Source organism: Microchirus variegatus (assembly GCF_963457635.1).
Source record: "Microchirus variegatus genome assembly, chromosome: 1".
Taxonomy (NCBI): domain Eukaryota; kingdom Metazoa; phylum Chordata; class Actinopteri; order Pleuronectiformes; family Soleidae; genus Microchirus; species Microchirus variegatus.
In genome coordinates, this window is record NC_139802.1 from 38,690,698 (window position 1) to 38,715,228 (window position 24,531).

General features: G+C 41.9%; 1 protein-coding gene across 1 annotated transcript in view; it reads right to left on the reverse strand.

Annotated features, from left to right (window-relative positions):
- The window catches only part of LOC310944876 (netrin receptor UNC5D-like), a gene marked incomplete at its 5' end in the record, with an annotated part of 231,215 nt that overhangs the window by 30,369 nt on the left and 176,315 nt on the right, over positions 1-24,531 (reverse strand). The window contains 7 exons of the mRNA XM_083910720.1: positions 1,432-1,650; positions 3,910-4,059; positions 9,194-9,379; positions 13,247-13,279; positions 13,637-13,801; positions 19,406-19,573; positions 20,601-20,775. Coding sequence (XP_083766846.1) covers positions 1,432-1,650; positions 3,910-4,059; positions 9,194-9,379; positions 13,247-13,279; positions 13,637-13,801; positions 19,406-19,573; positions 20,601-20,775 — 1,096 coding nt within the window. The remainder of the gene's footprint in view (positions 1-1,431; positions 1,651-3,909; positions 4,060-9,193; positions 9,380-13,246; positions 13,280-13,636; positions 13,802-19,405; positions 19,574-20,600; positions 20,776-24,531) is intronic.

Consider the following 24,531-nt stretch of genomic DNA (forward strand, 5'->3'; position numbering starts at 1 on the left):
GATGAATAAAAGTGTGACTTTTAACGGAAAACAAACAAAAAAAATTGTACAGGTGACCCCAAACTTTTGACCGGCAGTGTATACACACAAACGCTCCCTCAGTCAGGTCTGATAGATTTGATCGACGGAGCCCATTTTCCATTTTTGATGTCAGTTCAACGACACGTTCAAAGCCCGTTATACTTGCCATTAAGATGAATATATATATATTGCGAAACACATCTGATTATACACACGTGTGGTCAGAAACACTTCCCTGTGCATAGAGATACAGATTGGCTTGTCACGAGCCGTCAGTCAGTGCAGAAATGCCAAAGCTGTCTCACGTCAGTAAATAATCCCGTTACTTGTGACGTTTTCACATTTTCACTGCAGACCAGTGTTGACAAGGTCAAACAACTTCAGAATGCAATAAAAGGCAACCTTCAGATTACAAGGGCTGAAGTGACTCAGATTTCTATACGGCTTTCGGCAAAGTCTCACTAATGCATTGTTTTGTTCTGCTGCTGATGACACATGACGGGGCTGTTCGACAGACAGTTATGAACGTGTCAAAACCGATCTGTAATGAATCAGATTCTGAACAATGTAGCTGGTAATCTGACTGGAGACAAAGGCGCTCTGTTTCATCTCTGCTGTAGCTTCAAAGCAAAGGAACGCTCCCTTGTGTTCGATGGAAAGAATTTAAGGGCCAATTCCAATTCCTATCTTAACCCTCAAGCTCAACCCTTTATCTTAACCCTCAAAACCAAGCGTTGAGGGTTATTTTGTCACTTAGAAATAAGGACACCCCTTAAATGCAGATACGTCTTCAGACTGTGGGGGGCAGAATAACGCGAAAGCTGCGTCCAGTCTGTCAACTCCAAAAAAGAAGAAGAAGAAGAACACATTTACGTCACGATTATTTTTTACGATCCGTTTGTCAGTCAAGTTATTAGGTTGTCAGTTACACAACCACGGACATATTCAGCTGACAGTTACCGCACACCACGGCTTATTGAAAAGTAAACGATAGCAAACGATCGCTAGTCCGCACCGGCCGGCTATTGACAAAAGATCGTAAAATAATGTTACACAACAATGACGTCAGTAATCCATAATATGGGCCTAAACTAAGATTATACATTGGTTTTCGTAAACTCTATTAACAAAGAAAATACTTAATTTGTAGCGTACTCGTTTCGCTGCTTTCGGGCGCCATCTTTGTTATGTGAAAACACGCAATGCATTCTGGGTAGCCCTTGCTCCCAAGGGTGCTCTCGGAAAAACCTCGATATCGAGGGCGATACAGCCTTTAAACTTGCCCCTCAACTTAATTTTTCTGAGAATCGGGACAGCACTTGCACATTTTTGAGATTGAGGGTTAAGCAAGGAATGTGGAATTCACCCTTAGTGTTTGCACTCGACTCTCTCTGGTGAAGAAACATTCACCTGTGTTAGGGACCACCAGTCTTCCTCCAGCGTGACCAAACACTGCGGTGGCTTTGTGGAGAGGCCTGCTGGGAGTCAGAGAGACATGCGGCGCGAGGAGGTTTTTGCCTCTTCTGCCCAGCGTCGTCCCCACGGCAACTCCCCTGTAGTCCGGAGCGAGGCCGCGCGGAAACGTCTGCGGGTGCGACATGACGTGGTACTCTGCTCTTTCTGCCACACCTGCAGATCCGGAGAGACACAGAGAGAGCTGCAGTGATACCAATCATAGGAAAATACAAGAATGTGGGGAAAAAAAAACTGGTTGACGAAAACACACAAAACATCGTCACATGATGAAGATGCTAATTATTTGTGAGACACTTGCCTCGGTATTTTAGCAGGATGTCAAGGCTCCTTTCACAGAGTTCACAGGAAACAATAAACCTTTCTGTTTTCCAGCTCCCTACTGCAGTTCAAAGACATGCAGATTATCGTTTCTGCGAGATTTGTGTGCGACCGTGAGAGTGAACGCTGGCCGTTTTGTCTCTGTACGTTGGCCCTGTGACAGACCGGTTGACCTGTCCGGTACGTGCTCTGCCTCAAGTCAACTGGGATTAACTCCAGCTCACCCCCCGAACCCTTAGAGGATAAGTGTTACGGATGATGGATGGATGAATGGATTTTTCAACCAACCCCCGTGACGCTAACAGTGACTTCTTTTATCATTGAGACTGCGCTTGAGGTCACTTTTTGGCAGAAAGCTCATGACAATGATAATTAAGCGATCCGTCTCGTCCACCGCACGGTGCAGGTGCTACGGACGTGGCCACAAACGGCGCAAGTAATTGTTCGTTCACTCATCTTTTGTCTACCGTTTTTTATCCTCCACATGACGCGTTGCGGGACGCTGGAGTCAAACCCGGTTGAGAAAAGTCGGGGTGCATCCCAGGCACAGATCGGTAGTCCATCGCAGGGCGAAAGACGAACAACCACTCACTCTCGCGTTCACATCTATGTGCATGTTTTTGGACTCTAGGAGGACACCACGCACACATGGGGACAAACGGAAAGGCTGGAAGCAGTGATCTTCTTTCTGCTACCACCGAGATGTCGTTTCTGACCCCCTATTTTGACCAAAAACTGATCCAAATTGTTGACGGCAAAGCCGTAAAGTACTAAATGAGTTCAAATAAGCCAGTCATACAGCTGGCCTGGTCACACCCATGGTGCAGAGGGCTTTGTGCGTAGAACCATATAAGGTTCTTCGGCTTGTCCTCATAGGTCCTCATAGTGCTTTTTGGCTCCAAGGGTTTTAAAAGGGTTCTTGATGGAACCTTCCAAAAGGGTTCCAGGTAGAACCTTTATAAAAAGGTTGAAACATTATAAAAAGGTTCTACCTGGAACCCTTTTGGAAGGTTCCATCAAGAACCATTTCAAAACCCTTTTAAAACCTTTATAAAAAGGTTCTACATGGAACCCTTTTGGAAGGTTCCATCAAGAACCCTTTTAAAACCCTTTGAAAACCTTTATAAAAAGGTTCAACCTTTACAAAAAGGTTCTACCTGGAACCCTTTTGGAAGGTTCTATCAAGAACCCTTTTAAAACCCTTTATTCAGGAAAGGGTTTTTCAGAAGCAAATGGTTCCAGGTAGAACCTCAGCCCTTGGAACCCTTTTTTCTAAGAGTGTAGGTAGTTAAGAACGTTCCTGTGTTGTCTTCTTGCGCTTGCGATTGTGCCTCAAACCCAACTGCCCCACAGGGATAATAAAGTCATCTACCCCTCTTTCTGCGAGGCAACCATGCTAACCACACGCACCGCCGCGTGGCCCGCATCTCATTGTCGAACAGCTAAAATTATGCCAGTGTTAAAACTGAATTTTAATTGTCTGTAATTGAGCTCCAAGCTGTCCATGTGTCACCTGTCTAGTTGTTTGCATTTGTGATTTATGTTGGATTTTATTTTATTATTTTTAATGTGGAGCCATAACACTGTGGACAATAAAGTTGAAACTCACATATTATCTTAATTCAAATACTGTATTTAACTCCGCTTCATATCTGGATCATCCTCGATAAATGAACTTGTCTGGGGGGGGGAACAAACTCCAGGCTACACTGCAACAGATGAAACCGATAATCCCCCCCCTACCCACCCTGCCTTCATCAGAGCTGAAGGTCACCTGTTTGACAGAGACGCCTTATTTTTTGTGCATCTCTCTGTATTTCATAAAACATGACGTGTGCAGCTAAGGAAGTGGTTTTAGCGAACGGTCAATTTCTGATGCTCTCCCAAGGTCATAGCTGTTTTTTTCCTTCTCCGTGTGAGCGTCTCCTTAGAGATTTTCCTCCAGAGAAAAACAGGTTCATCACCAACAGGTTTATTTTCCCCTCTGACTGTAGCTGCTGTGCTGCTGTTACAGAGCACCTGCTCTATAATTCCATAAGTAACTCGATGAACCACAGAGGGCGGTCTTACATAACGGGGGTTTTATATCCTGACCTTTGATCTTGAGATCTGGTAACGGGTCGAGGAGCGAGCGCTCGGCCATCAGCTCCTTGTCAATGGAGTCCTGGAAACACATGGGGCTGGTGTAGGTACGCGACACCGTCAGGTCAGGTTGCATGGATGAATTAATGAGCAAGGGATTCGCTGAAAAACAGGCAAGACAGGGAAAAAAATAAATAAATACTGTCATGATTAGATTTCTTGTAATATAACTATAATAAACAATTTAACCCTTTAACACCAGAGTGTCTAGTTTGGTCAGTAGGGGGCTGGATGTGGAATAATCCTATTTATGATGATATTTCACACAATTTCAAACCAAAAGGATTTGTTTTGATGTGGAATGATGAATAGTTTACACTATAAACATGTTTATGATGCAAAATTAATCTATTAATTTCAAGAAAACAGATAAAAATAACACGATAACTTGATATCAAGTGATGGGCCGCGTGAAATTTATTGGGAGACCGCCAGTTTGAGACACCTCAGCCTCAAAATGTACGTCTTGACTTTTTATTTTATGCTTATTTTAACCATACACTCTTAGGAATAAGGCTTCCAAAAGTGTTCTTCTACAAGGGCTGTGGTTCTACCTGGAACCATTTGTTTTTCAAGGGTTCTTGGTAACACTAATGGCAACAGTTAGAGCCATTTTGATCCAGAGAACCCTTTAAAACCCCTTTCCTGAATAAAGGGTTTTAAAAGGGTTTACCTGGAACCAAAAAGGGTTCTCCTATGAGGACAAGCCAAAGAACCGTATAAGGTTGCACTTTTATTTCTAAGAGTGTATAAAGGCCAGAAAATGTCCTGTGAGGAAGTGCTTTTGCACATTTTTCCAGAGTAATTGTCAGTATCTGGCAGTTATTTACAATGTACTGCATGTTAAAAGGGTGTATTAACAATTTAAAATAAAAATAATAATAATTAAAGTTTGATTGAAAAAAAAAAAAAAAACACACAAAAAAAAACACTACACAAACACCGACTTCCTGCAACAGCGCGAGTGAAATTACCGTAATAACCACACATTGGCTTTGACGTGCATAATAAAAGTGTTAATAAGACACTAATAGGCTCTTGGGGAATGTTTATGCCTGTCAAACATTAACAAGAGGTGTATTAACATCAATTAGACTAATAAGTGCTACTAAAAATATCCAAATTAATATGTATTATTTATTACATTTCTATTAGCAACCTTCCAAGCACTAAATAGAAACAGGCTTTAGATATTGTGGGATGTTGAATTCGAGGAATATGACTTGATGAGTGTTACTAATAGCACTAAACACATGTATTACTGGCTTGTGCTTTAAAATATTGTTGTTAAATAAGCAGAAATGCTGTCGTTGAATAACGAACCGAATGAATATTTACATTTTTCTTTGCATTTGCATTTTTTCTGTACATTTTAATGTGTGGCAGGAGTAGCAGGCAGGGGTTTGGTTGTTACTGTAGCTGTTGGAGGTCTGCTTATTCCAGCCCCCCGATATCAAGGGGAACAGGGACCGAGATTAAAGCTCTCTCTTCCTCCTGCTGCGTTATCAAAATGAACTTTATAATGCCCCGCTGAGAGCTGTTGCTGTGGCGACCCATTATGCCAGCCCTGTAAAAAAAATATGCTTCAATCTGTGGGGCAAAACACGGCATGCTTTTAAGCTCTGATGTTTTGCCGTTCAGAGACTCGGGGCCATAAACGCTCCATTCGGGGGGGGGCGACCCGGGCGAGAAAACAAAAAAAAAACATGAAAACACAAATAATTGTAGAGTCATGAATAATTAAATGAAGATTCAATGGATGTGATCATACCCAAGACATCCCATAATGGCCCAAACTGACACACTGCCTGGATGGTTTTTCGCTTTCCAACACTCATAAAAAAAAAAAAAAAAAAAGTCTCAGTAATAACAAACGACAGATAAATAGTGAATTTGTTGTCGCCATATGTTTGCAGCGTGAGCGTACACAGTAGCTTCGGGGCAAACCGAGGTTTTGCAATAACGCCATAAATACCCAGTGTGCTTTGTAAATTAAGCTTCATATTGTACGTTATTGGACATTTAGTGCACAACATCACGGGCTGCGGAAAATCTCCGGAAGGCAAACAAACTGAAAAAATTAAAAACCAGTCATTTCTGGCCCCTGAGGCATTTGAATAATTAATGCAGATATATCACAATACAGGGGGATATATGTATTATTCATAAATATACACAAGTAAAAAAAGAAAGAAAAAAAAAACCTTGTTCCTGCTCTGTCATGTTTTTCCCGCATGTTCTGTCATTTAAATAACATACAGTGGCATTAATTAAGTATGTTTACAGTATTATATTTTATTTTTTTAATAAGTGAGCTATTGTTAAAGGTGCATTATGTAATAAATCTAAAGCAACTGGCCATAAAATCCTCCTAATATGTCACAGAGCATTTTGCAGACTGCAAATCATGTTTATGTTTTGAAATCATGTTTTGTGCATGTGGCGCCACCTACCGCCGTCTACCGATCATTGCAGTCAGTAGAGTCTCAGCTGCCGAGCAACCACGGGTTGCCAGTTAAGCCAGAAAAAACGAAACCTAAAAGACCTCGGCATTTTGAATTTTAATGTAGAAACCGTTTTTTTGGCCACATTCTTACATATGGCACCTTTAAGTTCTATGGAGCTGCTGACTCAGACACAGTGTGGACTCATGTTAACAGTAAGATTATGAGTGACACTATTTAGCACAGCGGCTACAATTAATGTGTGAGTGCTGATCTAATCTGTCCTGAGAACAGATTACGCCCGTGCAGCTCAAGCCCTACATTGTAACAAATACAGCTTTTCATACTTGTTGTAAAACTGAAGACAATGATGGTAAATACAACCAGTAAAATGAATATTTTTTACTTGCCAAAAGGTTTTGAAACGCAACACTTTAACTGAATGCATTGGGGGATTTGTGGGTTTTTAAATGAGATTAAAAAAAAAAAAAAGGAAACTTATTCACTGAGCTGGAACCTGTCAAATTCAAACATTACAGTCATTTTGAGTCCTAAATTATTCTGAAGCACAAACAACCCTTCAGTTTAACGGCAGGAGACGTCACCACTTTTTTGGCAAGTGAAACAATTCAGCCGTCAAGGGAAATAAAGTACACACTTTTAGTACTATTAACCGACGGCGTAACTGTAATCTTAACATTGACATTAGAATTATTAGTAGTATTAGTACAAATACTAGTCATATTTTACACAACTCTTTGCTGGGGAAATATGTGTTACTGTTATTTCCACAATATTGATTGTGTTTTTGTTTTGGTACCTTACTTTCCATCATACATAGCTTCTTTTTTTAAAATATTATACTTAATGTATATAATAATAGCATCTCACTATGTTTTCAATTAAATTAATTACATTGTTATGACTAAATAAACACATTTTTTTTTTCCATTTTCTTTAAAGGTCCCATATTCTGCAAAATCAACTTTTTAATCATTTAAATCCTTATATAAAAGATGACTCGCTCGTGTTTTTGTGGTCCTCCTCAGTCTAAGTACAGGAGATAAAACACGCGATGTTGACTTCCGCGCTCATTGGGACGTCACAATGCGCTAAATTCCTGGAATTGTTGTCTCTCGGAGCTTCGAAAACCAGAAGTCCGCGAAAAGTTATATACTTGGCTCCACAGTGCAGCACAGAGTTCTACACAAACTTCCAGCCTCAGAGGATTTATCTGTCCAGTGAATACATGTTATATACGACGGCAATGTGCCTGCTCGAGCCTGCAAATGATCACTTTTCCAAATGCTAACTGCAGTTAGCTCCCAGTAGCCTCTGTATAACCATATAAGCTACGCGATGTGTATACGTTAACAACTAAATATATATTCCAGCAAAGCCTTTGGTGTATTCTCATAACAGTTTTATTTTATTGATTAGTATTCACCCCTTTGATAGATTCTTTTGGGCTTTTGGTAGTTTTCATAAAACGAAGGAAAGCTTTTTTGCAAAAGTGTGTGCAGTTCAGCTCAGGCTTTATTTATGAAAATTGTGATTTTTGCACTCCTTTTAAAGCTCTCTTGAACAACCTCTTGTTGCGCCGCTGAGTGCCGAGAACATTTTTCTGCATCTTTTGATGGTGAAGAGGCAAAAAGAAATCACACAAACTCATTACTGTGTGTTGAATTGTATCTCTTACTTGTAAACTTAAAAATATCTACACAATTTAAAACACAACTCCATGATGTGATGATGACTCAACTGCAGGAGATAATGCCAAAATACCTATTGCTTTCACAGCTATCGTCAAGCAGCAGAAATGATGATTACATTTTCAACTCCACTCTTAATTTATGGGCTGTGCCGATGGTTTAATTATGTAGGAGTTAAACAGCATGCATTTCATAATCTATTAATTAAATCATCCAAAAAATGACAGCAGACTCTTGCAAATTAACCGCACTAACTTGCCTTTCCCACACACAAACACACTAATAAGCTACTCTGCATGTTCTGAATGTAACCAGTGGATTATGGAAGATGTCTCCCCTTGGGACGGTCCTTAAACTTCTCATTGTTATGTTATTATAAATCTCATTATTAAAGAGAGTTTACAAAACTATCACCACTATTATTTCAGCCTGTGCACAAATTTGTGGTCATTTTTGAGGGGGTTAACGTGCACAGAAACTCTTGGCGTGGAGGTCAGGTCTGGCAAAAATGCGATATCTTTATGATGCTTGCAGCCATGCATTGCACCAGGGCTCTATGCTGCCCCCTGAGGTGAATTGCGGATGGAGCAAGCCAAAACTAAGTTGCACCGAATTTCACAAAACTTGGTGGGAACTTGTAATAGCCCAAGACGAACAAAAAACTAAATTGGGACAGTGGCCTCAACGCAACAGGAAATCGGCCATTTTGAATTTTGGCGTCCATATTGGCGATTTGCACGCTTCGTACACTAACAATCTCACACGTTAAATGTACCAACATAAAAAACATGTAAATTTTTACTAGACACATCAAAGGCAAACATTAATCTTATGGTTTTTGCAGATTCAAAAGGGGCGTGGCCACGGCAACCATCAAAACAAATTCCTATTAACTTTTAACCATTTTTGAGAGTGGAAAATAATGGAAAAATTGGGCTTTAGCTGTCCATTTTCCTATGACACTTTGCTGTCTGGATGTAGTAAACGGTGCGAGGTCGACATGCACTGTACGTTTGTGAGGGATGTCACCAAATTTTCAGTGTATGCATTTTTTTGTCAGACTTCCAGTCACGGTCTCACCTTGTCGAGACGTCTTGAAGCTGAAGGACTGAAAGCCGCCAGTGAGGGCGGACGAGTCGATGACGTCGACGCCGTACTCGCTCTGGCTTCTCCGATAAAGAGTGACAGCGACGATCAGCAGCACCACAGTCACCACGCCTGCTGCGAGGCCCGAATACAAGGCCACGTCACTGCTGTTGTCTACACCTGGGAGAAAAAAAGGTCAGAGAGAGAAGCACAGTTTGAGATTTTGTAGATGCTTTTTGCTGTCACTTTCTGAGACTGAGCCAGAGTAGAAAGTGTTTCCTTCCCAGATTAAACCTGTGTTGCTGCCTTGACTCTATATAAAAATGTCATCCTTTGGTTTGTGAAGTGAAGCCTATAACAGGATAGGATATAAACGTAGCAGTCAGCCAACAGAGGGCGACTCTATTGGTTACAAAAATGACTTCCTTTAAAAGGGAAATACTTCTAATATCTATCTATTCCCCAATATGCGAGCACATATTTATTTTGCGTTAGCATGCTACTACTTTGTGGCTAACTTGACATACCTGTTTCCAAAGGTAAGCTACGATTAGCATTAGCATAGGGCTAACATAATGTGCAAAAACACTGTGCAACCTCAATTCGGCACAACGCAAATGTTTTCATTTACCATTAGCATTACTGTAGCTAGCTGTTGTGACTGTCAGCCACGCAGAATTATGTTTAAGCCTTTACGTTCCTTATCATGCATTACCATAAACTATAGGAATACATACTTCCTACGGACACGGCACTAGTGATTTATAAAGTCGGCAAAGATTTTCAAGAGGATTAAAACGTCTCAAGCAGTAGTTTTAGCTCTTCTTCAACAGACAATTGTGTCAATTTTGTAAGCCCAAAAGGACCCGGGGAACATAGGACCCTACCCCTTATCCTTATCCTTACCCTTACCCTAACCCTAACCCTTACCCTTACCCTTACCCTAACCCTTACCCTAACCCTTACCCTAACCCTAAACCTAACCCTTACCCTAACCCTAACCTACCCAACCCTAACCCTAACCCTGGAGCTCCACACCCAGGCTTCCACAAAGTGGGGAACATTCGCATTTACAGGGAAACAGATAATAAAACATGGCACACATTAGTGGACACCAGTGTGATTGACAGCTGGTATCGTCCAATAGGTATTTAATCAGTTAATTTCTGGTTTCAAAAAAGTGACATGGCACCAGTTAAAGCTTGAATCTCAACACATGTCAATGTGATTTTTTTTTTATAAACAGTCAATGGTTGCTGTGAAATTACGACATCTTTTTATAAGAAGTCGTGGAAGCAAGTCGTTTCCAAGTATCTCCAACAAGAAGCAAGTCTACCTTTGTTCCGAGCTTTTGGCGTCGCATTTTCTCTATTATCTAGTTCCAGCACAGTTGCCTTACACACAGCTTCAATGTTTCATCCTGGAGTGTTAAAGCCACTAATGAGGAGGAAGCTCAGAAGGAAAGGAAGGCGATAAAATCAACCCCACACCTGACTGTCATTTCAAACACTGCTTTGGCCGTGGTGTTGTTGTGGCGCTCTGCGTTCCACGGGGATAATGTGACAAAACCAATTCATTAAATTAGCTCATTGGCGATGATTACGCTCTATCTGGTTCCACCAGCGCTGCCGCGTCCAACTCCACACAGACAAAGACTAAGCGAGAAATAAAGAGACTCCTAGCTTGTGCTCGAAAAAGATAATGAGATCTGTGCTGAAACGGGACATACTGGGAAATCCTCTGAATAAACCTGAAGATCAAATTAGGAGAAATTGACAAAATATGCGAAAGGCGGCATTAACGGCGACAGTACAGGGTTAATTGAGGGCCTGGTTAGTTTTCCGCAGCCTGGCTGGATATTTTTTCCCCCCACACACAGTTTCTGACAAACAAAAATACATAAGTGTGTAAAAGGACAAATCAGGAGAAGTCGCCTGTGGCTTTCGTAGGTAGAAAATTGATTTTCCAATGCACAAACTACATGCAGCCATAATCAACACATAAATGGCCCATTACCCTACACAGCAATTATGCAAAAACGGGGATGAATACACAGTGATAAACCTCGGAAAATGCTTGGCTTGAAATGCTACACTGAGTGTCTGAAAAATAATATTATTAGTAGAAATAAAGTGTTCCGAGAATGTTCCGACAGCAGAAGTAACACTAAGTTCATCATGGTAAGGGAGCAGCTCGTTCTAAGCGGCTGATTACAGTTTAACTTCATTACACTTTTTTTTTTTTTCACATTACCAGAGTAAATAGTAAATTCTACTTGGCTGCGCGGGCTCACATCACTTCAGACACAAATTTAGACGGAGCACATCGCAAAGGCTTGAGCTGATGGCCGACGTATAACACGTCCATGACTCAATAAGGGTTAGCCTCCAGTCAAGCAGTGTCTAGTATGTATTCATTTTTTATTTTTTTTTCAATGTCAGTGTATTAAGGACCCGTTTAGATGTGGTTTTAACGTCAGTCCTCAGTGATCCGATTGCATTTGGACAGTTTTAAGTGTAGGACATTTCACACCGATGTCGTCATGTCTGTTCACGATGGACAAAATTCGGTTTTAGAATCCACTGTCAATATATCTGTGTGCGAGTTCCCCGCCCCCCCCTCCCTCTCTAATAACATGTCAGAGTCAAACACGAACACACACACACACACAGTTTCCATGACTTCAGAGGACATTGCATTGACTTCCATTCACTTCCTGGAGACTTACCCTGACCCTAACCTCAACCTAACCTTAAAACATGTCTTCACTTTAAAGCTCCCATAGAGTGGTCCTATAGCATATATATGTATTTATATATGTGAGTTATGGAGGTCTACTTACATACATTAACTTGTTTTTATTGTCAAAAACCTCCTAGTTGCTGTAAACGAGCCGATCAAAATCTCTCCTCACTGAAGCTCTCGTCAGCCGCGCTGTTTCTGACTGAAATCTCACCCCCAGAAGACAGACTGTGTTGTGTTGTGATTGGCCAGCACAACGAGAGCTTTCCCAACTGTCTTGTGATTGGCCGGGTACCTGGAAGCGACGTAATTAGCACGTCAGCTCTCATTAGCGCAACTCTCCCTCTGGCTGGAACGGTGGACGCACTGCTACTCGTTATCAAAACATGGCTTCGTCATGACTCTCCGCCTCCACAACGGACGTTCTTCTTCTTCTTCTGTGGTTCAAATGTACGCAACCGGATGTGCCCGGACTAGTACCCGGAGCAGGAGGATCTGCTGTTCAGGAGACGGGATCCGGACGTCAGAATTCCAGGTTTTTTCAGACCGCTTGCAGATTCCCCGAGAATACAATCAAACAAAGCTCTGAGCAGTGGCTAAACTGTTTGTTTTGAAATTTTAGGGCTTCACAAACAAGGTCATGGCTCAGATACACACCAAAAAGCAGCGTTAATTGGAACTTCCGGTCTACGGGAGCTTTAAAATGTAGTAATTTACGTTATGGGGACTTGCACATAAGGAAAACGAGCCACCATAATGTGACTGTGTAAACAGATTTAGGTCCAACATTAGTAATATCTACACACACACGCACACACACACAGAGACAGAAATAGAGAGCGATAGAGAGATGAGAGGAGCTTAAGTGAATCAAAGCTTTACTCACAAAGCTGTGACATGAAACCATCAGAAAAGAGAAGGGGTGGGAAATCACATGACCGTCAGTGTTAATATTGTGGCGTTGGCTGCAAATAAACTAACATATAGAAGTGATTGGTATAAAAAGAAAAAAAACCTGACACTGATCGGATGATGTCAGCTGAGGAAGCGGTTTTGTAATCTTCCCCGAAGATGGATTGTGTTCACGCAGCGCAGAAATGCGACCACGTGTGTCATCACACCACATCCGTCCTCAAACCACCTCCTAATACTGGTTCTGGAGCGTGCTCGGCACAATCTGCCCATGATCGGATCACTCAGGACGGATGTTAAAACCAGGTTTTAAGGGGTCGTGAATCCTTCAGGGTCCTGGTTCTAGACTGTCATAGCAATAAAATGACATAAGAGTAAGAAATGGAAACTCACCCTGTGGCTTAACATCGTGCAGCAACTTTCGATCTGCAGAGAAAAATTAGAACGTGACAGCTCCTTCATGACCTTTTTTTTTTTGAAGAGATTGCTTATTCAAATGCTACTTATGTATGCATCCACGCCTGTGTGCATTAAGTGTTACGTAGGTGGAGGGGAGTGTGGCGGGTAGGGGGGGTGAATAATGAAGACGAATGAAAGAGCTGGCGATGAGCTAAATAAGAATGACAAGCCCACACTTGGAGAAGCACAAGAACAGTGACTCGGTGATAAAAGGAGTCTCAAGACAAAGGGGGAATTGACAGTGATGATGCTAAACAATCCTTTTTGTCTTATTTATAAACGCGCGGAGAGAGCGCGTGCGCTTGTGCCGACGACGTTACCTACCCTGCGTGCAGAGGCCGCCGGTGCAGTTGTCCGTCGCCAGTGCCACCCCGTCGCACAGCCGTCCTCCGTGTTTCGGCTCCGGAGCCGTGCACTCTCTGCTGCGCTGCCTCTCGCAGCTTGAACTACACAGTGACCATTCAGTCCACTCTCCCCAGCCGCCGTCAACTGAGAGACAAGACATACAAACAGATTTTTAACCACTTCTCACCTGACCCTCTTTTTTGGAGTCCCTGCTCGAAAAATGACATGCCTCTATGTGAATTATCTTGGTATCAAACTACAGATAACACTTGCGAGATTCTTCCAGTGTATGTTTCACTGTAGATGCCACTGTGTCAGAGTAAATGCACTTGGAACACAGCAAAAATTAAGGATTTTTTTCTCTCGCCTAAAAAAATATTGCATTTTAAAGCAAATATCACCTTTAAAATATGCAGTAGGAGCTTAAAAACACATGGAGGTCATGTAACAACATGTGGACATGAGCTGTGTAAAGTCTGATGCTGTTGAAATGAAGCAGAGTGAAATTACAGGGGTTTTAGTAAAGAGATGTCTCGGCGTTCTCTCTTTTGGCACAGCTTGGCACCATCTGTGCCATTTTTAGATTTCTTAGGTACCAAATTATTAAAAAGCCATTTAATTTTATTTACGTGCCACTACAGATCTAAAAAGAACTTGTTTTGAAAAAAAAAAAAAAAGTATGAAAACTCGCTGTAAATCGATGCTCCCTGTGCGGTGCGTAATAACAACTCTGTGACTCTGCAGCGTCTTCAGTTACTCAGCGCCATAGCTCTGGCTTACCTTGGTCAATAAGGATGATTGACAGGTCGTTTTAAACGTCTAAACCGGTAGAATCAGACCCCGGTCTCCAAATGCATGTTAATCACTTCATTAGCGAGTCAAAAGGACATAATCTTGGTCGTAGAGTGATAAAAATGGTAAAGCAGGAATCTATGGATTCTCCGTTGTCCAGTCGACACGTGCAAGAAGAGGTTAAGAAACAGGCAAAGGAAATAGTAAATAATTACCTTACTTTTGTATTATTCTTTAAGTGAAAGAGCTGTGTGCTCCATTAAGTACGCAAACTGAATGCTGACATTTTGACAGTTTCTGAAGGACAGCCCTCCAATATTATGTGCACATGCATGAACAAATCCACACAAACAAGTGAGAGAATGAAGAAAATACGGTCGATTTTTTTTCTCCAGTGGCTGATAGGACAAAAGCTCCTCAGCTGATTCATACTTCTGTGAAGCTGCAGAGAACATTTTTCAAGGTAAGCGCCGCAGTTAAATTTGCAAAAAAACTTCCTTCCTTGGGGAGCTGACATGGAGCATGACGACGCTCTGTTTACGCCGTACCCCCGTCAAGTCTCCTTTCCATCTATGAATGCTCTCAAAGTCCTCTCCTCCCTGCTAATCTAAACACAAATGCACCCTGTTTATATTCAAACCCAGATGCAGAAAAAGGAATCCTTCAGAAGATGGCTGCTGGCAAGTAGGAGATAATGTTTGGAGGAGTGCATTGCCTTCTCCCTGATAACTTTTTTTTTCTCTTAAACCTGATGAGTATTTCTCTTTATAGTGGTGCTGTGGCTGAAATCATAAATTCCGTCTTGTCTGAAAGAAGAAAACCACTTGGCCAGAGCCGATTACACGGCAGCTCTGATAACTGGGAAAATGCTGCTCCCTCTTCTTCTCACAAACTAACATCCAACCGTTTGTTTCGGTTTTCTCCGCCAGTTTCAGGTATACTTTCTCTTCATTTGCAGTTTTTAAGGTCTACTGCGTCAGAATTTCAGATAAAAACCACCGTCACAATAACCATGGAAACTGCCAAGTGTACTCCAAGCATTTAGATCCGTTTCCTCCATTCCAGGAGGTCAATATTTTCTGATAATGTCAGGAGTTTTAGAGACAGAAAGATCTTTGATAAAGTATAGCATATAAAATAAGACGGGAAACTTCACGGACAAAAATACAGCAGGCAAACATTTTATTAAATAAATAAATGAAGGAATAAAAAGGAATACTTAAGCAAGAAAAATTAATAGATCTGAAGTCCCTGGTTAAATATAGTACATAAATACAGTCTGTGGTACTGAAGTGGAGCAATCTAAGCACTCATTATAAAAACATCTAGATCAGCTTATTGCATGTTTGTGGCAAAAGAAGAGTTATCATTATGCTTGCAAATTTGCAACTAAGGACAATTTCACAGTGAAATTGTTCAAAAATGAGGACGATTCCTGTCACCACACTGCGGGTAAATAGTAAGTGATCAAGCACTAAGTCATATTATTCACCTTCTTCTTCAGTCTTCTTCTTTTGCCACTTCTGCCAGAGCGAAAACTCCTATAAATCATACTTTAAGACCTGCAAGTTCAGCTGTGAAAGGTTAGCTCAGGCTTTTCCTCGACCTTTGAGCGACTGCGTCAAACATTTGCATAAAGATCAAATCAGCAGGCATGTTCATGGATTTCAAACAGCTGAAAACATTTTGGCTACTCAAAGATATATATAACCGTAGTGATATTGTTTAAGCTACATTATTTCATGCAAAAATAAAAAATGACATACACAAAAAAACGACTGTTTAAACACAAATGCAATGGTGCACTGCTGGATCTGTGCATGAGAGCCAATGCAGAGTCCACAGCATTGGAAGCATCAAGTCAAGAGGTGCATTCAATGAACCCCAGACATTTTAAACTTCCTCAGAAACAAATGCAGCCAAAGCAAACACCTGCTGGTGATCCGTTTAAGGATATTTGTACATTTCAGTGCACACATGCAGCCAGTCCTTGAACTAAGTAGTCTTTTCTGGCAAGCTGTACACCCTAAGTGGTGTATTCAGTTCATCTATGGAATTTATAGATGGAATTTCTCCCTTCATGATGTCAGATGACCCCTTTGATGTGTGTTAATGCACATCAAAGCAACATCATGAGCTAAAACATGCTAACAAACCAAAAAAAAGCACACATTAAGGTGTGAAAGGAAATATAAAAGAGGCAACAATGTGACATTCCAGATCTCACGCACACGCCTACCCTGCCATACATCGTAGAATAAATTAGAAGAAGAACATTACAGATGCCAACTGCCATAAAACAGCAAAGAAGAAAAAACTGAATATGGAATATCCACATAATTTGGGTGCTAATCATTTAGCACCATGTGGACTAAAAAGCATCTTGACGTGTTTGTCCAGAGCAGCAGTCCTGGCAGAGCCGGAGGACCCTTTGGAATTTCTCGCTACACATGTGCAACAAATGTATTTGTCCAAGAATAATGACGAACGAGACACCGATGAGGCCGTATTTCACTTTCAGGAGCAATGGGAGAAAACGTCTCTGCCACATCTATGGGAGAGGATGAATGCCGACGTTCTACCCGTACTGCCGCAATCGCTACCATCGCTTTCACCGCCGCCGTCACCGCCGCTATCGTCGCTAACGTCACTTTCCCCTCCGCCATCGCCGCCGCTCCCGCCGTCGTCGATGTCGTCCCCTCTGTACCCCCCGCCGCCTCCGGCTCCGTCGCGCGACGACAGCGTAGAGACGCGCCAGTTTCAGGCAGCGGGGAAAAGGGCCGCGAGGCTGGCACCGCCGGCCGCCCCGCAGAAATCTCCCGTCAAAGAACCCCCGAAAAAGAAACGAACGTACAAGAACTTCCATTGTAAAGAATTTATTTGCCGTTTAGGCGACTGTCCTTATCACAAACACTTGAAGGACTCGGCTAAAGCTAAGGAGGCGGAGAAGGCGGTGGCCAAACCAAAAATAGATCCATGGCTGATATACAGACCGCCAAAGGGGTATATTTCAGATCCAGAACTGAAAGGCGCCAGGTCCTGCAGAAGATGATGCTGCTAAAATGATGCCAAAGCCAATTTCTGCCTGTTGCACCTGCGTCAGTGCCAAAGGTCCAGCCACAGGATCATCAGCTGGGAGCCACCACCATGTCACAGATGTTTAATTTAATCGCCAAACCATTTCTTGGTGGTGAGGCAGCTGTACAGACGTGAAGGGATTCAAGTTGACACACGCCACCACATTTGAAGGCACCAAGAGATGGATGACACTTTTACATTCGACACCGCTCATTTCTTTTACTGCAGCATTGGATACCTTTGGTTATGAGTTAGGAATACAAACATGCACGATTGGAGACTTGAATCCTATGACTTGATGTTCTGGGTAGTTAGTTGTTCTTCATGTTACACATTCTTTGGTCAGGCTGTGTCCGCATGTGAGCTGTGGCCTGGAAAATCTCTGCTCTGTATACAGACCTACGTTATAATAAATCTTAACATTTGAGTACCGGCTAATTGAGTTATTTTTTTATTGATTTGCCATTCAAAGAATAGAACACTTAGCTCCAGTGCATAACTTCTGTTTTCCCCCTCTTTAAATGACTAATGGCGGATTTCCATTATACAGTTCTAGCACTACTCGGTTTGACTACCTGGTACCTAGTGCTTTTTTGGAACCTGTTCTGGTTCTAAGCGAGTGTGAGTCGATACTAAAACGCAGTTATATATCTTTGACACAGCAAATGCCAAGGTAATGTTTTCAAACTGTAAGTACAGACATTACTGTTCCCTCATTGAGATGAAAGGCAATAACGCGTATGTACGCGTAATGTACCTTATGGCCAGGAACAAAGTGTTTGTCCACGTCAGTAGTAAGCAATCGTTAATCTCATGAAAGCACCTCTCATCGTCACACGGTTCTACTAAACTCTGGTGTTAGCCGAGATAACCCTAAACCGAGCAATTTATTATAAATAATTGAACATACAGTTGAATTTCCATGAAGTTCCATTGGCGGAGTGGGGGGGGGAACTAAATTATTTGACATATTTGAACATTAAAAAAAAGGAACACAAGTTTCCCTGGTACAAGTTTCCTAGTTTCCCTGGTAACAAAAGTGCCAAGTAGAACCATATAAGCTTCTCCTGGTTGTCCTCATAGGAGAACCCTATTTGGCTCCAGGTATAACCTTGTTATAAAGGTCCCACCTGGAACCTTTAGCTACTAAGTTACCAAGAACCCTTTTAATACCCTTTATTCAGGAAAGGGGTTTTAAAGGGTTCTCTGGATCAAAATGGTTCTTACTGGAACCAATAAGTGTTACCAAGAACCCTTGAAAAACAAATGGTTCCAGGTAGCACCTCGGCCCTTGTAGAAGAACACTTTTGGAACCTATATTTAATATATAAGAGTATAGGTACTTTTACAATGCAGTGACTCAGTAACTATAACAAATAACTTTCTTTTTCAGTAACTGTGACGTCAACAGACTGCCGGCCACTGATTGTCAGAGAGCGTTATCACTGGAATCATGTGCGAGACACAAGAAACCAAACAATACTTGAAAAACATGCGTTAATCTCCAACATTTAGCAAGGAAATGTATAAAATATCAACATTTAACAGAGGAGTCTGGTGTATTTAGCAATAACACTGCTGAAAGCCGGCGATCGTGAGCCGAATCGCAACCGGTTCAGCCTTATTAATTTCAGTGACGCAACTAGTAACTAGCTTGTGTGTTTGTGTCGCATATAAAATGGCTTAACCGATTAGAAAATGATCACCCTGCCCGCATTTAGGAGGGACTTTAGTGATGGAAAACAACGTGTTTGATACCAAACCGAGTAGAGTCCAGTCGAGTTGAGTAGTACTCGAACTGTATCGTGGAAAAGCACTATTACAGTTCGCCTCGGTGATCTTGCATCAGTGTGGGTGGCACTGCGTCTCCGTGCTTACCTGGGCACACGGCGTTGCAGGTGCTTTTCTGCACCGACATGCCTTCGCAAAAGGCTCCCCCGTTGAGAGGAGCTGGGTTCGTGCAAGTGCGCGTACGCTTCTGCACACCGCGGCCACAGCGGACGTTACAGGGGGACCAGTCCGTCCACGATGACCACCCGCCGTTCACTGCGTGTGCAAAAAAAAAGAATAAGGAGAAAGGATTAATTAATGGTGAAAGTGGACTGGCCTTTTGGCGGATAACCATGTATTTCCCTGTCAGGAATAGCAGCAATGGTATGCGTGTCCCTGAGGTGACAGTGACAGTCTTGTCAAGGGAAAAAAAAAAACAACAACCCAGAGATGTCTTTAAAAAAAGATGATCATTGATGTCGTCCCTTCACATACCTCTGATGTATTGCCTGACTGTTGCGGGATGACTGAATAATTAGCTCATTTGCTGTCATAAAGGGAAAAAAAAATAAAACGCCTTGTACTCCCATCATTATACATCCGTCTGAAACTATGGGCAAAACAAGGCTGTCTGAGACTGTTTTGGAACTGAATGACTGACGGGGCCTCAGCAGCTGTCAGAGAGAATCAGATCCATTAACACGAATGCAAAAGTGAGGTCAGTAAAAAAAAAAAAAAGAGCATTATAACACTCCAATTAACACAGTGTGCTTGTGCTAGTGTGACATATAATAATTTCACTTATTCTCCTTCGTCTCAGCCGAGCTCTACAGGGATATAAAAAAAAAAAATGCTGGCTTGCAGCAAACGCCTTCTCTCCACAAGGTGTTTTAAGTGGCAGATTAAAGCTGGGGCCATTGTGACAGCCAATGTCACAATGGCCTTTCCATCATTAATAATTGAGTTCTTGTAAATATTGTGCCCGTGTCTCCTTGTTTTTACACACGAGAGATCACTTTGCCCATTACCTGCTCATTAGACTCTTGAGAGGATAGGAAAGGCCACACACTGTGTTTGAGCACTGCTTTTATATTAATGACTTGAGGGAATTTGCACCGAGCGGCCGGTTTGACAGCGCACTGTCTGCGGTGAAAGCCGATATTTTGATGCACAGCGGAAAATGCACCCGTTTGACATTGTTTTGATCTCTGCTTGCGAACCCAAAGCGACCGTCTCTCTCGTGTGTCTTGAGACGCAATCGGACGCATTGGGCTAATGGGGTTTTGGAATTTGAAAGTCTTACCGAAGACGACGACCGTGGCGGTGGCGCTGCGTCTTTTGGCCACAATGTTGCTGGCCACACAGGTGTAGTTGCCCGAATCGGACAAGCGGGCGTCGGAGATGACGAGATTATGGTCGCCTCTTGTATCCATGACGCCGTCGGAGTTCAGAGGCTCATCGTTTTTCAGCCATTCCACCTGAAAACGGCAGAGGACATGCGTTTAAGTTATAAGCACAAAAGATGATCACCGTGTATTTCTAAAGTCATTTCCTGTCGTCTAATATAGAAAATACTTTCATCTTCTACATATTACATATTATAATATTAAGCACTTGAATATGTGGCTGCAGGAAAACACTTTCATTCAGTGAGTGCTTGCTGAAAGCATAGCCATTTATAGATGTTTAATCATTTTTCAACCATGTGGTGTCTGAACATTATGTATAATAAACCCCGACTGAGAAATAATGTGAGCAAAATTGTCCACAGTTTGCAAAGTCGTCTTGGTTACGACACAAACGCCCCATTGGTGACATTTGTTGCACAGGCTGAGGGTACAAAGTGTGCCAGAAAAAAAACTGAACCAAAGAAGCCCTGAGCATGGTTTCTTCAATTAAAAAAAAAATAATTTCCAATATTTTTGGGAAACTTGAGATCTCGACTTTGAAACATGAGATTTAAATTTTTTTTTCGTCATTTTTTTTTTTTTTTTATGATATCCCTCCGGGGGCTCCGTAGATGATATATGCAGTGCATGCAGGTGTACTGTGCACACAAAGAAAAGGATGTTTTTCAGATGGACACGGCATCTGCACGAATGTAGGCCGACATCACATCTATTCATGAAGACCAAAATGACATTGTATTTACTCACTCTGAGATTACAAATTGGTTTGTGTGTGAGCCTCACACCAGCCCCCGCCCCCCCCCCAACGGATAAGAGTCAATTTTCAGGTTCAAGACACAGCACTGAAATGAAAGCACACTGATTCCTGAGACCAAAAATAACAACAATATTGTTTTTTTTTTTACCCAGTCTGATTTAACAGACATGTCCATTTATTACTGTGTATACACTTGTATTTGTTACCTCTGTATGACCTTTTCTGGCATAAAACATTGCCCTTGTCAGGACCAGTAGTCCTCATTGAGACCAAAACCTGGCAGAAGCTCATGGTTAATGTAACAATGTGTGTGTGTGTGATTGAGTGTGTGAGAAAGTGAGCAGCCAAAAGAGACTGATTGACTGAATAATATAACATAACACAATAAGAGCCAGTTCCTATTCTCATATGCTATTTATATAGTTGAATTCTTAATGAGACAGACCACTATTAGGGGAACAAATTGCCAAAAAAAATCACCCAACTGTACGTCAACTAGTTTGATATTAGTGGGGTGGACAGAATAGCACCTGTCACGTTATACCGAGATTATGGGATTGCAGGAAAAAGGTACAAGATGAGTGACATGCACTAAGTGATACATTAGGTCACATTCTCCACTGTTACCAATTCAGTGACCGTGTAAGTGAGTGAAAGTAATAAGGAATTACAAAATAAAAGGACGCTCTGTTGACGCTTCTCTCCTCGCATGGCCGGCCCTGTAAATTGCTCTTAATGTGCCACCGGCTTGAGCTTTTCATTGAGAGAGACGAGCTGGGGGCAACGAGGGAGTGGGGTTTGATTTATGGCAGTGAATTTGAGGATTAAAAAAACTCCGTCCCACTGGGAGCTCCATAGGTTTGCACTCCAGTGAGTGTGTGTGTGTGTTTATGGAGGACAGCGTCCTTTTTTGCAAAGGAATGTAGTAACAACAGCACAACAGAGTCAGAGATTGCTTTACTCCCTGGACGGAAGCATCCTGGATGAAAAAATAGATCTGGGAAATCGATAAATCAGAAGTTTTCTTTTATCGGCTAAAGACGTGTTTCATCGTGAGCCTTCAATTGGACATTTGTCGTCGTCAGACAAACTGACCAACTGCACTATAGTGGACTGCAACCGGTCACTCTATCAATCCATTTCATGATATCTTCCTAAGGTTTGGTGATATGGCATAAAAAAAATAGTTTCACAAATTTTGTTTTCCTTCTTACAAAACATGACTTTCATCTCGGGGGTTTAAGTGCAACCAAATATCCATCCATCCATCTTCTACCGCTTTACCCTCCACATGAGGGTCGCGGGGGAGCTGTGCCAATCTCAGCTGACATAGGGCGACAGGCGGGGTCAACCGTCCAGACTTAGACTTAGGCCGTTTCTCAATATCCATACTTGTCCGTACTTGCGTACTCCCGTACTTGTGAAGTTCTGTTCCATTTTATAGTGTATAAAATATTGAAAATGTGAAAATAACAACAATATAATGTATTTATTAAAAGTATTTTATATGTTCCTTCATCAACACTGTAGGTGGCGGTAATGAGGCTTAAGTGCTTGGCGCCACCCGCCATCAAACAGTAGAACAAAGGAAGTATGCTGCTGTTCCAAATTGAAGAATCGTGGCTCGTGTACTCCCGTACTTGGCGAGTATGTACTTCAGTCGTACTTCTCAAGTATGTACTTTCCAAGTAAGCAAGTACACACTGGCATACTTGGGTATTGAGAAACGGCCTTAGACTTGACTTTATTGATCGTTTGGGATGACTCGTTCAGGGGAAATTAGATTTCCAGCAGTGTACAGTGGTGAGGACATATAGCAGCAAATGTATATGGCATGTATATGTACATAGCATGTATTTGTATATGGCATGTATATGTACATGGCATGATGGACAGAGTTCTTGAGTCTGTTAGTTCTACACCTGGGAAGTAGCAGTCTTTCACTGAACTGACACTCTTACGGTCAATTTAGAGTGTTCAATTTACCTAATCTCCATATTGTTTGTATGTTTTTGGAAACCTGGAGAACACGGAGAAAATCCATGCACTCACGGGGAGAACACGCAAACTCCATGCGGAAAGGCACCTTGTTCCAACCGGTTTCGTGAACCTGGGTCTTCTTGCTGCAAAAGGCGAGAGTGCTAACCGCTACACCTGGTATTGTGAACACCAGAGGTTGCTGCTGTCTTGTTCAGGTCATAGTGTTATGGGCTGCAGAGCTGCACTGCGATCAACTACGGAAGCCAAAGGGAAGGTAAATGGCGGGCTGAAGCTAAAGAGAAATCTATGTTCATTAAAAACAAATCGTCCGAAACCATTCGTTTGAATTATTCCCTTTAATCAATGAATCGCTCATGCCCTATATTTCCCTCTTTAGTATTTCGACACCTTCAGTGTCTAATGAACCAAATGTATTATTTTTCTCCACAGGTGCTGAAGCCTTCATTTTTTAATAATGAAAATATCTTATGTGTCTTAATTTTGTCTCCATCTATCACGGATACACTCACACTGTTCGCTGAATTATAGAGCAAGCTCTGGCATTACGGTTGCTCTTCCTGTGACTGTTTACCCACTCCAGCCGACTGCAGCACCTTCCACTCTCTGTGAAGTGGAGAATTAACCTTGAGAAGTAGGAGGGTTTGTGTTTTATCGCCCTCTCTGCACACTCTCCCAGGTCTCTTTTGGGAGAAGATGACAGGAGGCGAGCTCTTGTTGTTCTAACCGGGGTCGTAGATAGTCTGCGTATTATTTATCAAGATTCCACCTTTGTGGGCTTCTCTAAAGTCACACAGAGAGACACAGCCTTTAGATAACACAAGGGCTGACTTTTTGAACCCCGCTGACAGGTTGTAGTCAAATACGAGCTATAAATGACATCAAGAAGATTTCGTACTGCAGCTCCAGTCTGGTTTCTTTACTATTATTGTCATTGCTAACTGAGAGTGAAGCTATATTTAGTTGCCTACCAGCAAGAAAAGGTCACCTGGTTAATAAAAGTTAATAATTTAATGTGTCTAATATAGTAACTTTTATAGCTGCAACATATATTCAGAAGAAATCTCTTC